General features: G+C 38.6%; 1 protein-coding gene across 1 annotated transcript in view; it reads left to right on the top strand.

Moving 5' to 3' along the window:
* Positions 1 to 8,668: 8,668 nt before the first annotated feature.
* The window catches only part of tm9sf4 (transmembrane 9 superfamily protein member 4), a 32,539-nt gene continuing 24,942 nt past the window's right edge, over positions 8,669 to 16,265 (top strand). Inside the window, exons 1-5 of the mRNA XM_057857530.1 lie at positions 8,669 to 8,796; positions 12,340 to 12,450; positions 13,303 to 13,402; positions 13,473 to 13,629; positions 13,856 to 14,000. Of these exons, the coding sequence (XP_057713513.1) occupies positions 8,779 to 8,796; positions 12,340 to 12,450; positions 13,303 to 13,402; positions 13,473 to 13,629; positions 13,856 to 14,000 (531 nt within the window). The 5' untranslated portion in view covers positions 8,669 to 8,778. The remainder of the gene's footprint in view (positions 8,797 to 12,339; positions 12,451 to 13,302; positions 13,403 to 13,472; positions 13,630 to 13,855; positions 14,001 to 16,265) is intronic.

The following is a 16,265-nucleotide window of genomic DNA, read 5'->3' as shown; positions in this document are numbered from 1 at the left end:
TATTATGAAGACCTGAAGTAAACAACAAGCAGTTACAGTTTGTCAAGAAGTTGTTCAAGTCATGTTTTGGTATTCATATTTTATTGACTTTTCACAACAACACTTGGGATCGTGTTTGTAAGAGCAGAGCAAACTGAAGTTTCAGCGTGCACTCTTCGCCTTTCCAACCTCTCATAACGCTCCGATGTAACCCAAGAAGAGATATGGTGACCAATCGGGATGTGTTGTCAGCATTTCATATGCAGGTTTTCCTAGTAACACAACAGGTAGGTGAGGAGGAGGAGAAGGTTAGCATTGCTACCGAGGCAGATTTACACAACAGTAAAAAAAACACACACAAAAAAAACCGTATTGAAACCAAAACGGATAAATCGTTCAACTTACAAGAGTAGAGATGAGGGGAATACACTCTCATTCCAGCAGAAATATGATCAAGAGAAATGTTTTTCCAACGAACCGCTGCGCCCCAGCCATCCGTCGTGCCTTCGTGATCTGATATTTGGTCCTCCATGCAGGAAAACGGTGAAAAGTGAGTCCAGTTTTCCTCGCCCATTTTTTAGTCGTAGGAGAAGCTGTTGCACCCGGTAACACAACAATATACACCCATAATTTCTTTCTAAAACACCAAAAGAGCTGGCTTAGCACGACCACACGTTACAATCCGCATTGAGTCTGCCGACCCGGAAGTGAATCATATTGCCAGCATGGAGGCGCGTCCAAACAATGACGTAGTACGTCCCATTCCCTATTGTAGTCTGTATTGAGCCAAATTAGCTGCTATCTCGGTGCTCGGATTGATAAAAAGACCAAGGGTGGCGCTGAAAAAAATAATTAAAAAGAGAAAAGCACTCGTGAAAGAATCTGCAAAATGCGCAAAAATAGTTCATTTTTTTCATGCAGCGTCCTCGCTGCCTCAAACTACAGAGGATTACAACGAAAGTGGTAAGGCCAGATGGCGAATAAAATGCAACTTGCACCGTGTGATACGACAATATGTAATTGTGGAAACTTTGGCTTCTTGTAGCACCTCACAAGGGATATGTGGCAGCAAGCATTAGCCATAATGAACACATAACAGGCGCAGAGCTGGAAGGTAGGATTGCCATGTTGTTCAGTGAGTGAAAATTAGAATTAATCAATTACGAGGCATTTTTAAAGTGCCATAAAGCTGACTTGAATTGATCAGAATGCATTGTTGTTATGTTCAAAATGGACTTTTTCTTTAATATGTGATTTAATGTCAGTGGCAGACACAGGGGGAAGTGGTGAGGATGGGATTGCTGCCATTGATGGTGTCAGTGTTGAAAAAACAGGTGAGGCATTGTAACAGTGTGAACAAGCAAGCTTCAATTCTAATATGGTCACATTTTATGCCCAAATGATAATAGTGGCTCATTTATTCATCAAAAATTAGATTGCAATCAAACTATACATTTGAAAGTGATAGATAAATGTTAGATGCAATTGACCTGCATATTTTACATATGCATACACATATATATTACATATTATACACATTTTATATACACAGAATTACAGTACACGGCTTTAGAGAACACTGAACTTAACACGTGTATGTATAATAACATTATTTTCAATGAGTGGGCCGGTCTGAGGCATGAAATTCCAGCGCCGAAAATGAGTCCCACTCCGGCCCTGGACGGTAGGGACATAACACAACCAACTTTTCAGGATACTCAAATTGTCCCCACTATCTTTTAAGCAACCTTATTTGCATTATAGGGTGATTCAAAATGAATGTGCCAAAAGCATAACACAAAACGTCAAAAATGAAAAACATAACCAAACTCTAGCTTGGACACACGTGCTGAACATCATTTCAAGTTTTACACATTGATTAATTTATTATTATTGGCTCTATGGCTCTCTCTAAAATGTGTATTTGCTGCCATCCTGTGGCGAATACATGACATGACATACATTTATTATTAGGTACACAGCTGGCCAAAAGTATAATGCTCAATTTCTCCCGGAAAATGATTGCAATTACAAATGCTTTGGTAGTAATATCTCCATTTATTTTGCCACACTGAGTACGTGTAAGTAGTACTTTGTAGTAGTAGCAGTAGTAGTTTGAGCACTTATAAAACATTGAATAAAACTTGAAATGATGTTACACATGCGTCCAAGCGAGAGTTTTGTAATGTTTTTCATTTTTGACATGTTGTGTTATGATTTTTGCACATTCATTTTGAATAACCCGATAACTCATTCAGATTGTCTTCCCATATGTTGTAAGGATATAATTGACCCTACCATTATTAAATGACTCATTTTTATTATGTTCAGAGACTTACATTTACCCCATTTCACTTGCTGAATGTGCCGGTCCATCCCCCCACCCCTCAAACACACATTTTATTGACTGATTACTTGGATTTATTTAAAATTTATTTATTTGTTTTCTACTATATTTATTTAGAAAAGGTTTTTATTTGCAGCCTGCGCATTTTTTTTCTTCTTCAGATAATCATACATTAATCATAATCGAGGTAAAACGTTTTCTCATTTTGTTGAGTTTGGCTGTACTTGTGGACAAAAAGCAGTAGTGTTTTACCTGAACGAAGGCTCCATTTTTATTATACCCAGGGGTGAAAGTGGCTAGAATTTCTTGCCGGAACTCCCCAACGTGAAAGTCGCCACGGAGCAGAAATGTTATTTATTTATTTATTTATTTTCTTTCATTTATTTTTTTTTTTTTTTTAATGGGGGGGTCAAACCTCTTAAACTGAAATGCAAAGAAAACTGTTTTAGCACAGATATTTCTATACAAAAACTGATTTTCATTCAAAATTGTATTTTTTTCAATGATTTGCAAAATAAAAGTTAACAAAAACAGCAATAACCCCAACCTCCATCTCCTAATTTTTATTTTCCTTCATTTCCTCACATACTAAATGCCAAATCTCAATTTTAACTAAAGAACATAGGATGTTTATTAAAATTGAAGGTAATCTAAGTATTTCCTTTTTTTTTTGCTTTTTTTAATAATAAAGATATGAGTAACATACATTCAGAAAAAATAAGTACAAATGAATTATATTATGCAGAGTGAAATGGAACATATTTTGAAGATCGAGCAAACATGGACTTTTTTAAATCATAAGGAAATGAATAAGTAGCTTGACATAAATTAACAAATATAAATCCAAAGTGCACATTGACAGTTAAGATGTTCTGAACCACCCCATCAGAGCAAATAAAACTAAATATGATAAATAGGCCTCCTCAACTCTTTTGTTGCTCTGAAAGATTCGATCCATTTTATGTTGCATTGCCCTTTTTTGTCGCATCAATTCAACAACTTTTTTTTTTTTTTTTTTTTTGCTGTTCCAGAAAACACGCACATTTGAATCAATAAGAGCTAACTATCTCTGCTGATCACATGTCAATTTGTCAGCCAATTGAACGGATAAATGACTCCAGGCGCTTTGCTTTGCTGTGTGCTTTCGCACATTGACGTGACTCATCATTGTCAGACTCAGATAACTGCAGCAGCTGGGGAAACCTCCATGCCGTCCGTGGAATAATAAAATAAATAATAAATATTGGTGGAAACGGATTACGCTACACAAGCACTTCATTATGCTTGTTGTTAACGCCTGTGTATGTAAATCTGATGTTGGTAGATTGTATTTTTCTTAAATCGTATGTTGGTAGATGTATTTTTCTTGGAGAAGAAATGCATGTGTGGCAGCTCAGTGTTTTTTTTTTTTTTCTAATAGCGTTTTGACAGTTGCCGTCATATTTTCGGAATCCAAGCAAGTGTACCAGAACAGCATTCCGGCCTGAATCTTATACCGGAACTGCGTTCTGGCCCTGAATCTTATACCGGAACTGCGTTCCTGACCGTTCTGGCCCACTTTCACCCCTGATTATACCCTGACTAAGAAGTTTTTTCAGTTATATTTAATTTCTTTATTGCGGCAGATAATGTTGAGTGGTCTTAAGACAAATCTTTATATTTTGCATTCCTGGATAGTTAAGAGATTATTTACAAGTTTGTAGTTATGGTGCATGTTAATCTAATTTATGTTGAAATACTGCAATTTAAATTTGCTAATAAAATCCGGTTATTTATTTTGGAAGTTTTCAAAATGTTTCTTTAGCAATTTTGAATCGAACAGGGGGGTCACTAGATGGAATATACGTAAAAGTTAGTATGAATCAATACAGATTTTTTTTTTTTTTTTGCATTGATCTTTTTGCATATCAATTATTAAGTTCCTATTCGTGAGAACAGTGGCACCTCCAGAAAGTTTTCATAGGGGTGGCCAGACGGGGCCACTTAAAATCTTGGGGTGGCCAAAACTAAAAGCCGTAATTTCAAGTTTTCATTATGTTATTGCAGTAAAAAGGTCAGGAGAAAACTAACAGAAAGACTTAAGTACACGACTACTGATATACTTTGGTGTATTGTGTAATATTTGATGTTACTAATGATTTAATGTGCATAGTCCATAACTGAACAGTCAACATTTTGAGTTCCACAACATTTCTCTTTTATTGTGTTATGTATATATTAGGCATAAGATGTACATTTAACTAGGGCTGTCAAACGATTAAAATTTTTAATCGAGTTAATCACAGCTTAAAAATTAATTAATCGTAATTAATCGCAATTCAAACCATCTCTAAAATATGCCATATTTTTCTGTAAATAATTGTTGGAATGGAAAGATAAGACAAGACGGATATATACATTCAACATACTGTACTTACAGTGGGGAGAACCAGTATTTGATACACTGCCAATGGGAAAACCCATTGGCAGTGTATCAAATATTTTGAGTTCCACAACATTTCTCTTTTATTGTGTTATGTATATATTAGGCATAAGATGTACATTTAACTAGGGCTGTCAAACGATTAAAATTTTTAATCGAGTTAATCACAGCTTAAAAATTAATTAATCGTAATTAATCGCAATTCAAACCATCTCTAAAATATGCCATATTTTTCTGTAAATAATTGTTGGAATGGAAAGATAAGACAAGACGGATATATACATTCAACATACTGTACTTACAGTGGGGAGAACCAGTATTTGATACACTGCCAATGGGAAAACCCATTGGCAGTGTATCAAATACTTGTTCTCCTCACTGTAAGTACTGTATTGGCTTATTATAACAATAAATCCATAAGATGGCATTGACTTTATTAATATTCTTTCTGTGAAAGAGATCCACAGATAGAAAGACTTGTAATTCTTAAAGGATAAATGTGAGTTTGTATATTGTGACTAAATATTGCCATCTGGTGTATTTGTTGAGCTTTCAGTAAATGATACTGTAGCGACTTAACTGTTCTGCCCAAATGCATGATGGGAAGTGGTGCAACCATGACTGTGTGTGGTGGCTGCAAATGCTATATCTTCTCTGCGTTGGGTACACTCCAGGGTGTTAAGAAAAAGATCAACTCCTGTCATTCTTCTCCACGTCACTTCCCACAATATTTATAGTTGCTTTGGGAGAGATGACAAAGCTTTTGCCAATTAAAAGCACAGCCACAATGAATGCTCGTATCTACTCCACTCTGCCTCTTATCTCTGTATATAAGTAAAACAGCGCCATTGTAGGCTGTTTGCGGCAATGCGTGAATGAGTCGTACCGCGAATGCGTTAATTGCGATAAATATTTTCACGTGATTAATTTAAAAAAAAAATAATTACCGCCCGTTAACGTGATAAATTTGACAGCCCTACATTTAACAAAACAAAATAAATGCATTCCTTTGGGAAGAAATGCATAACTGATGCTACAACAATCTAACGATATACTGGCAAGCGGGGTGGCCAACCAACTTATAGACCCTACTCACGTGACGTCACAGCCACGCCCCCGCGCCATGTTGTCCGTATACTCGTCATGTTAATGCATTAGCGCTTCGTAAATTCCCCCTATTATGGCGTGTTTTTCTGCTCGTTAACATTAATAATCAAAATGGTGAAGTCGTGTGTGGTGGTCGGTTGCAAAAACAGAGAAGATAGACGGAGAGACTTGAAGTTTTACCGTATTCCAAGAGACCCGAAGAGGAGACCGAGATTGACTGCTGCAATTCGACGAGAAAACTGGGCTCCAAACAACTACCACAGATTATGTGGTAGTCATTTTATATCTGGTAAGATGCATTTAATATATATTTAGAGGGTTTTGGGCTGACAACCACAATTAAGATCATTGCTAGGCTAATCGCCGACAACATACACTCAGACGTTGTGAATGAACTACCTGAAAATATATAATTATAAGGGGATAATCAGACAGTTGTCATACAATTAATTTACAATTCACTATTGAGGTCAAAAGCCAAAAAATAAATTCAACTAGGGACAATCTGGAGTAGTGCTATCGCATTTCATATTTATTACATATTATATATGTATGTAGTGAGAGTACTATCGCTAAACCATATAAACATTAAAAGCCCTAGCTCCATTGACAAATGACATGAAATACATTAGACTTGACAGTGGATGTTAGCAAGAACAAAAGATTTTGAATTGAAAATTTCGTAACTCACCTTCCGAGCACAAGATTCCTGCCGAATTTTCGTGTGCGAGGACCTGTTTCACCCAACCAGCAACGTAGCATTTATAAGCCTCCAAGCTCTTAAAGTTTGTCAAACGTTCGTGAGAATAGGCTGATTTTGTGTGGACAAGATAGTTGTAAATATCAGGATAGCAGATGTCAGGCAAAGACGGCGAAGCCAGCGGGTCGAAAAACATCGATTTAGGCATCAAATACGGATCTGGCGAATGGATAAACTGAAGCTTTTCCACGTAACGCCTTTTATGCAACGCATCCAATGAGTTTACAGCGTCAGATAACACCGGGGCTTCCATGAATTGCTCTATAACTTGCTCGACTAATTGAAAACAATGAGAATAGGTCTAAAAAATAGGTACAATATGGCGGCCGGAAAAAGCGACATGCCCATTTTGTGACATAGGTGAGTAGGGTCTATAGACCCTACCCACGTGACGTCACAACTCCGCTCTCCTGAATGGTACCGCCCAATTGTCCGTCAAAACATAGTGTTAACCTGTTACGGCTACGTACATTCCTCCTATTTACGGCGTGTTTTTCTGCTCCTTAACATTAATAATCAAAATGGTGAAGGCGTGTGTGGCTGTTGGTTGCACTAACAGAGAAGATGGAAGGAGAGACTTGAAGTTTTACCGTATTCCGAGGGATCCAAAGAGGAGAGCGAAATGGACGGTTGCAATTCGACGTGAAAACTGGGCACCAAAAAATCACCACAGACTATGTAGTAGTCATTTTATATCCGGTAAGATGCATTTAAGATATACTTAGAGGGTTTTGGGCTGACAAATAACCACAATTAAGATCATTGCTAGGCTAATCGCCGACAACATACACGTATGTATGTAGTGAGAGTGCTATCGCTAAACCATATAAACATTAAAAGCCTTAACTCCATTGACAAACGACATGAAATACATTAGACTTGACAGTGGATGTTAGCAATAACAAAAGATTTTGAATTGAAAATTTCGTAACTCACCTTTCCAAGCACAAGATAGATTCCTGCCGAATTTTCGTGGACGAGGACATGTTTCACCCAACCAGCAACGAAGTATTTATAAGCCTCCAAGCTCTTAAAGTGTTTTTCAAATGTTCGTGAGAATAGGCTGATTTTGTGTGGACAAGATAACTGTAAATATCAGCGTAGCAGATGTCAGGCAGACAGGGCGAAGACAGTGGGTCGAAAAACATCGATTTGGGCATCAAATATGGATCTGGCGACTGTATAGAACGAAGCTTTTCCACATAACGCCTTTGATGCAACACATCCAGTGAGTTTACGGCATCAGAAAGCACCGGGTCTTCCATGAAATGCATTTTAAATTCCTCGATCAATTGAAACCAATGCTAATACAGAGACAAAATGACGGACAAGTGGGCGGAACCATACAGCGAGCACGTGGTTTTATGACGTCGGTGGGTAGGGTCTATTGGGGTGGCCGCGGCCACCCCTGGTCACCCCCTGGTGGCGCCACTGCGTGAGAAATTTAGCCCTGACCCCAGTTCAATAATCTGTTTGGTCTTATTAATGTCCCGTCCCCAGCAAAGAAATTTACATGCAGTTTTCTGCTGTTATATCGTTCCTACCAGGGCTCTGGTCCCTACCAGTGTTGACACCAAACCTACGCCCTTGGTTGACAGGTATGCTTCTCGGCACAGCTCAAGATCGAGCACTCTGGAGTAAAAAATACCCACGTTGAGAGGCGCAGAACGTGTTTGGGAATAGCCCCACCCCGGCTCGCTGCCTGTACATTGGGGTAAAGGGTACTACCTCGTTTTGCTTGTGGACTTTGATGCTCACGTGGAGGGGCGTGATTGGGGGGAACGCCCCCCCTCGCAATCAGATTACGAACCATAGCAAACGTGATCGTTGACAGATTCATTTCAAGTACAGTATTTTGAATAATTGGAGAACGTGCTCATCTGTACAGCCTACCCATCCTGCCTAGCCTGCCCAACCTGCCTAATGAAACAGCCAATCATAGTGCAGCAAGGCGTGTCCTATCGAGAAGTCAATATTTAAGAATGTAGAATGTAATTTAGTAAAAGACACATAGGAAATGTTTTAGTGTTTGTGTTTAGTTATATTTCAGTTCACAAGTGCGTTATTATTATTATTTTTTTTAATCAAGACGTTTTAATAAGCGGACATGAGGTTGAAGAACGCTTGTGGTGTTGTGACGTCACTAATGACACGTATTTCAAAATGGCGGCCGCGGTAATGGTGAGTAGAGAAACGACTACTTTTTCTTCCAACTACACATTGATTATAACTCCCAATTTTAGGACAGGCGCAATGTCTTAATTGGCTACCTTTGGTTTTGATACTAAGTCGATAAAATGAATGGCGGTTTGACTGTCCCTTATTGTTGACGTTCTTGCTAACTTCCTGGTAGTTAGCCAACGCCACTTAGCTTCTATGATCCTGGCTGCCAGGACGCACACGATTTATTTGCCAGGTCCATCGGACTGATGTGGCAAAGTAGAGAAGCCCAGAGATGGTTTCTATCCAACTGACAATCATTGATTGATATTTGCTGAAGAACTAGCCAGGTCGCTTGAGCATCCACGGCTACACAAGTTGCTGACGATGCACTATGTGATTCTAAGCTGTTCCAAACCACCAGGACTTTAGTGACCTGAGCCACAGGTCATCCTAATTTAATGGATCATTTGCTGTACTGACGCTACCCACCAGACAAATATCAAAAGCTAAGCTAAGTCACAATGACAATAAAAGCAAATTCAGCAGGGTGGACACCCGTCCGTATGGGCTATGTACCCGCCCACTAATATAATGTATGTATTAAACATATACAGTATCTTTAGAAACTCCCCCACTGCCATTTTAATTCATCCAAGCATCCTTATTTGGGAATATTCCAAAATACTAGTGTTAAGATCTATCGATATGTATTTATCAAAGTAGCTTTATGGGGTTCCAAATATTAGTGTTGAGGTCTTTAAATGGTAATGGAATGATGAGGGACCCCCCCCAATGAAATTTTGCCCGGGCGTGTTGTAACGCGTGGCAGGGCAGGATGAGTGCATAAAAAGTGGAAAAAAGGGAGCAGACTTCCACTTATGCACTTTTAATACACAAAAAATAAATAAATCCAGCTCAACCACTCGTCGCTCGGGAATGCAATGGACCACGCACACATGATCACACTTGACTCCCCAAAAAGAAGGTAGCAACAAAGAGGTGCCACCTTGTGGTCGATGTCCTAAGGAACAAAGGATCACTTAAGTGACCGTTAATTGAATTTTATTTGTATAGCCCTATATCACAACAAGGGTGTCTCAATGTGCTTTGCAGAGGCAATATGATACACAGTCAGAAACAGTAGATTAATTAAATAAAGTTCTAGCCCAAGTCCTGGGCATCCCTCATCCTTAGACCCTCCATGTCTGCAAGGAAAAACTCCAAAAACCTTTTGGGGAAAAAAATGAGAAACGTTGGGGAGAACCACAGTCCACAGACCGTTACATAGGCTTGGTTCATACCGCAGGTCTCAACGCACAAACCCGATTTTTTTTGTCATGTCTGTTTTTTTGGCGTGCCCGTTCAGACTGCCTTTGTCCATTGAGCCCGTTCAAGTATTACGCATGCGCACTAATTCGCAGTCCGACACGCGCTGAGCAAAAAGACCCGAATGTGCAGATGCATCAAAATAAGACACACACACATACGGACAATTTGCCCCGACTCTCGGCCGTGTAAGCATATGTTGCTCATATGGAGCAGAGAAAACCGAGCATTCTCAGGCTTATCCTAAACCTAGGGCTGGGCGATATGGCCTTAAGTACGTATCACGATAAATTGAGCAGATTTACCTCGATAACGATAAATGACGATAAATTTGCCCAAGCGGACTGTTATATAATTTGAAAATTTGAATCAATGTATGGGATACAAATTAACCGTTTCTCGTTAAATTTATTTACCAGCTTTCAATTTAACAATGGCACATGCAGTCTAAACATTAAGTATTAAAAAAAAAAATCTTGTAAACAATAAGAATTCTAGTGTGAACATGTATAACAGCTTGTATGACTTGAAAAATGTACAACATTATAAAAATCAATATGACGACTGTGCAAACATGTCATTCTAACACAAATGACTTGCAGCTTTAACAGTACATTTCAGACAACTTATTGGTCATGGCTGCTGTGACATAATTATTCAACACAAGTGTTTACGTCAAGGTTTGAGGTTTTATTTTTGCCAGAACATTTTTTAATACATGCACCCCCCACACAGACACAACCTAATTAAAGCTGTATTGCTCTAATAATGCAAATGAAACATTTGAGATTTTATGATGGCAGAATAAAGCAAACACATACAGATAAATAGCTTTGGCCATTAAACTGTCAAATTATATATAGGCTTCACTGTTGGATTATACTTTATGCTGAGGGCTTTGCCATCATGAAAGCTTTCAGAGAAATCACACAGAGATACCAAATAATGCGGCATAATGATTGCTACATGAAGTCCGTGCCCAGTCCACTCATGAATTTCAGCCGTTTTGACAAGGTTAGAGCCGCTATCCGACTCCGTCACGTTCATTTGTAGCCGCTAGTGTTAGCCTGTGGCTTGGCTACCAGAAGAAAGCACTGAAAGCATCCTCTCCTGAAATCGTGAGAACCAAGGAGGACAGCAGGTGAAAGCCCGTCTGGAACCCGCCAAGAGTTTACTTAATGTCGGGTGAAAGTTTGGCGAAGCTAACTTAAACCCGACTCCATCCCGTTTATTTGTAGCGTTATTCGCTAGCGTTAGCCTACCGGGCTTCTGTTTGTTTGGCTTCCTGAAAACCATGTGACTCCATACGTAAGCACACTGTCTGCTTTCTTAATGGGGAATGAACATACAGAGTCAAAGCGGGATGAAAAGACTATATTTTCTTGTTTTATTAATTTACCGAATTTACCGACATGGTCAAAATTACGTCGGTCATTGTGAAGAATTTCGGTAACGGTAAATTTTTGGTTTACTTCCTTGCTCTACCTCAACCCATTTTTATTTTTTTATGACCCTTCCCCAAAAGCTGTGTTCAAGGCAAGCTAGGCGCTAACCCACAGCTGCACCGCTACCGGAGCGCCCTGTCTCTCCCACTCTTTGATGACGTAATTGCTGCATGAATTTCGATTTGGGAGACTTAATAGTTCAGACCGCCGCGTTATCTGGAAAAAAAAGGGGTCCAGATCGGATTTAAACCACATACGAAAGTGACCCAGATCGGATTTGAAATGGTCCACTTCTATGAGACTTGTCCAGTTCAGACCGTCAAGTTAATGCCTCACTCGAGTCAGAAAAATACGAAAAAATCGGATTCGTGCATTAAGACCTGCATTATGAACTTAGCCATAGTCCCCCCGATGAGAAATAGGCTGTCCAAAGCCGTACACAGCTGAAGATGAACCATAAAACAGATAAACAGAATCCTATACATAGAAAACTGTAAGGCTGAAAGGCACGTTGAACTGTTAACTTAATACTGAAATAGTCGTTTATTTAAGCCTGAGAGGCTTGTTTTTGCAGAATTGTGTATGTTTAATTGGAATTGTGCAACCAACTGCTTAATCAGTTTCCATGGAACTTTGGTTCTAATCTGTTAGTTAGTTGTGTTTCGCAGCATTGATTTTGTGTCTGTGTTTTTCACAGTCTGCAACAACGGCATTATTTTCAGATTACTTTGAAGAAATGCTGATAACTTTGTTTTAGTTCATTCCTGCTAATATCACGTGTTTGTTCCAGGAGACGTGGTGGGCCTTGCTGCTATTAACCTCTTTGCCTGTGGTGTTGCCATTCTACGTTCCTGGTGTTGCTCCCCGCGACTTCCATGAAGGAGATATTGTAGATATTAAGGTAAAAAGAACACTCTAAAATAGTTCCAAATCAAAATTCAGTTTTGGCTGCCAAAATCATGATCGTAATTAAAATTTTGCAATTGTGCAGCCCACCGCAATACAGCTAAAAGTAACCAAGAATGGCTAGGACCAAAATTCTTGGACTATGCTGAAAGGGCCTTCTATAGCATGGATGTAAATTGTATTGAACACCTATCGACAGAGCTGAAACATGCCGTTTCTGAAATTTAGGGGGAAAATTGACAGTTCAACATTGCAAAAAAATTTGTAGAGGATAAACTATTTTATCAAGTTTACAAATCTTCAAACTCACACTTTTACATACAAATTCATACACCAATGAGCAAGTGCTGCCAGGTGAATTACGGTTCTGTGTCTGGCCCATTGACACAGTCGGACCTGGGATTTGAACATTGGACTTTTCGATCACCATACATTGTACAACCTGCTCTTACTGCTTGACAGCTTCCCAACTCATTACAAATGATAATGGACATTAGGGGTGTGACAAAATATCGAAATGGTGATATATCGTGATACTTTGTATCCCAGTTCAAATGGATTGGACGTCTACTAGTGATAAACTCATTCCAATTCACAGGAGAAGCTTGTTTTTCTGTTTATTAGTTTTTTTGTAGAATATCCTCGAATGATTTCCTGACCAATGTATCGAAAATCGCTTTTTCGCTATATCGTCAGATCATCGTTATCGTGAGCTTTGTATCGCAAATCGTATCGTATCGTGAAGTACCAAGAGGTTCCCACTCCTAATGGACATAACTGCTAAGTTAAACCCCCAACTCCCTCACTGGAACTTTTGCTTTTCAGTCATGTCTTTTTTTTCATGCAGGCTGTGAAGATGACAAGCTCTCATACGCAGCTTCCTTTTGAATATTACTCCTTGCCATATTGTAAGCCAAGCTCTGTTTTCTACAAAGGAGAAAACTTAGGTAAGCGCTGGCCAAAAGCACCCCACTCTTAAGTGCTTTTGCAACTCCCACATACTATTTTGTTTTACAGGTGAGGTGTTGCGTGGGGACCGCATTGTGAACACCCCCTTCAATGTTGAAATGAACAAGGACAAGAAGTGTGAGGTGGTGTGTGACAAGAAAAAACTGAGCAAAGAAGAGAGCAAGTTGTTTGCAGAGAGAATACAGGAGGAGTACTATGTTCACCTGTGAGTATTTATCTTTGTCAATTACTTGAGCTATAACTCCCATTGCAAACACAATGACTAAACTACTTTTCATTACAAAAGCTCCACGTTGAAATGTTTTGCAGTGTCATGTCAGACATATTGATGTTTTGATACATGGATATTGATGACTGATATTCATGACTTGATGTTTTCTACCAACCAAAACAAAACCCTAGGATTTACACATTTACTTCTACTCATTTAGCATCGCAGATAATCTGCCGGTAGCAACCAGGTTGGAGGTGTATCTCAATAGGGAAGCAGGAGCAGAAGAAGAGGCAAAGAAGGATACAGTAAAAGATATCCAGTTTGAACATGGCTACAGGCTGGGCTTTTTTGACAACAACAAGGTAGGTCAGAACTATCTTTTGGAATGCAGAATATTGTATGTTGTTAAAATGAGGATGTTGCGTGTGTTACTTTAATATTGCATTAGGCATGTGCCGGTTACCGGTTTCAGGGTTTACCATGGTGTGAAAACGTTGCAGTTTCAAAACCACTAAAATTCTCCGTCAGACCGTAGTACGGTATTCGCTATTTTTCATGTGTCAAAAATGCAGCCTGAAGTGGCTTGGCGCGGCGGCGCTCACCCCCTCCCGTCTGTTGCTGTGTGTGAAAGTGACGCTATCGGCTGGACAGCCAGTGAACCCAAAAACAAATACTCCAAACATAAGGCGTAGTTTTCTTCAATTTATTGAGCTCTCAAATCGTGGTAAGTGGAATATACAAAATGAATACATTTAAAACGTTGTACAATTGTATTTTTCCATGTGTGAGTAGCTTCAACAGATTAGCACCATGAAAAAGTTTGCCAAAAACAAAACACACATTTTCCTTTCGAATTCAATATACAAACTAACTAAAAGCTTACAAAGACGAATGTTAGCCTAGGCTTAGCTGGGAGAGCAACTTTGTAGAGTGTTATAGCCGCAGAATGAGAAAACAAGCTTGATTCGCTTGAATGAAGGGGAAAAAGGGATAGCGTCAAAGATCTCAAATTGTGAATGATGATCTTGCCCTAAGCACAAATCCTCGTTCGCTGGATCAATGAGATGTCTCCCTCTCAATGTTTTTTTTTGTTTTTTTTTTTTTTTAGATGAAACCTTTCCACAACAATATTTACATTTTGCGAAACCTTTCCACAACAATATTTACATTTTAAGTAACTTATACATTTTAACTAAGCTTGAATGAAGGGGAAAAAGGGATAGCGTCAAAGATTGCAAATTGCGAATGATGATCTTGCCCTAAGCACAAATCCCCGTTCGCTGGATCAAGGTGAGGTCTCACTCTCAATTTTTTTTTTTTTTTTTTTTAAGAGGAAACCTTTCCACAACAATATTTATATTTTGCAAAACCTTTCCACAACAATATTTACATTTTAACTAACTTATACATTTTAACTAACTTATTAACTTATGAATTCTTTGTTCTTTTTAACACAAAGGCATGACATCATGTAGATTAGAGTTGACACAGTGGCTGAAAATGGCGAAACTTCAATTGAGCTTTTTCACCCTCAAAAAAAAAGTTATGCAGTATAAATATTTTAAAATTTTATTCAGAAGTGTGTTTACTTTTTTATAGAAATTATTTTGTTCTTGCTCTAATCTTGAGCAACTTGAGCTGTCGCTGTGGGTATAGTCTATAAGTTATATTTATTTTAATTTTATTTAAAATATTTGTTTTATTAATAATAATTTATTTTAACAATATATTCATGTTCCAATTTGCAACTATGTTCGGAAAAATAAAAAAAAATCCTGTTCAATGGAAAAAAAGTTTCTTTTTTAACCCATACATCTCAAAATAACACATATTGGAGCTATAATTGCAATACCGTGATACCGCGAAACCGTGATATTTTTGCTCACGGTTAGCGTACCGTCAAAATCTCATACCGGCACATGCCTATATTGCATACAATTCTTTTTGATGAAATGGCAATAATTCCAGCTCATATGTTGCTATCATTTCTTCCGCGTTCCTTTTTTGGCCTGCTTCTACTCCCACATGCCTCAAACGATTCTAACCATTTCAACTTCAATTTATTACAAAAATTCAATCCACACCAGTGTTGTCAGTAACGCGTTACTAAGTTACTTACTTGTAATCTGATTACTTTTTTCAGTAACGAGTAATCTAACTCATTCATTTTCTAATCCAGTAATCTGATTAAAGTTAGTTTCCTTATTGTCTGTGCGTTACTATTTTGTTATTGCCTCACAATGTATGAAAAAATACTGTAGTCATGTGCAGAGAGCATTTCTGAAAGAAATGTTACTCTTGTGTTTGGGAGTGACATCACACATCAGGTTTTCTTATCGGAGAACAAAAAAAAATGGGTTAGGTGTATTACTATGCCGTGTGAGCGGCGCTGAGAGTGCGGCCAAAACAATAGCCTAGCTACCTCATCAGGACGTGAACAATGACAGAGCTATGAGAGATGCCACAAACGGCTGCATTTGCTTACTGGAAATACAGCCATTACTTCACATTTCTGTCCAGTGAAGATGAGCGTTACAAACTTTGCACTGGCTCAAGAACACTGTGGACCGCTAAAAAGTCAAAATCCGTTTCAAGGAACCACTTGGAATTTACAGCACAACGTGTCA

The sequence above is a fragment of the Corythoichthys intestinalis genome, chromosome 2 (genome assembly GCF_030265065.1).
Source record: "Corythoichthys intestinalis isolate RoL2023-P3 chromosome 2, ASM3026506v1, whole genome shotgun sequence".
Taxonomy (NCBI): Eukaryota; Metazoa; Chordata; class Actinopteri; order Syngnathiformes; family Syngnathidae; genus Corythoichthys; species Corythoichthys intestinalis.
Note: the sequence above shows the minus strand (reverse complement) of the source record. Positions and strands in the feature narration are given on the sequence as shown.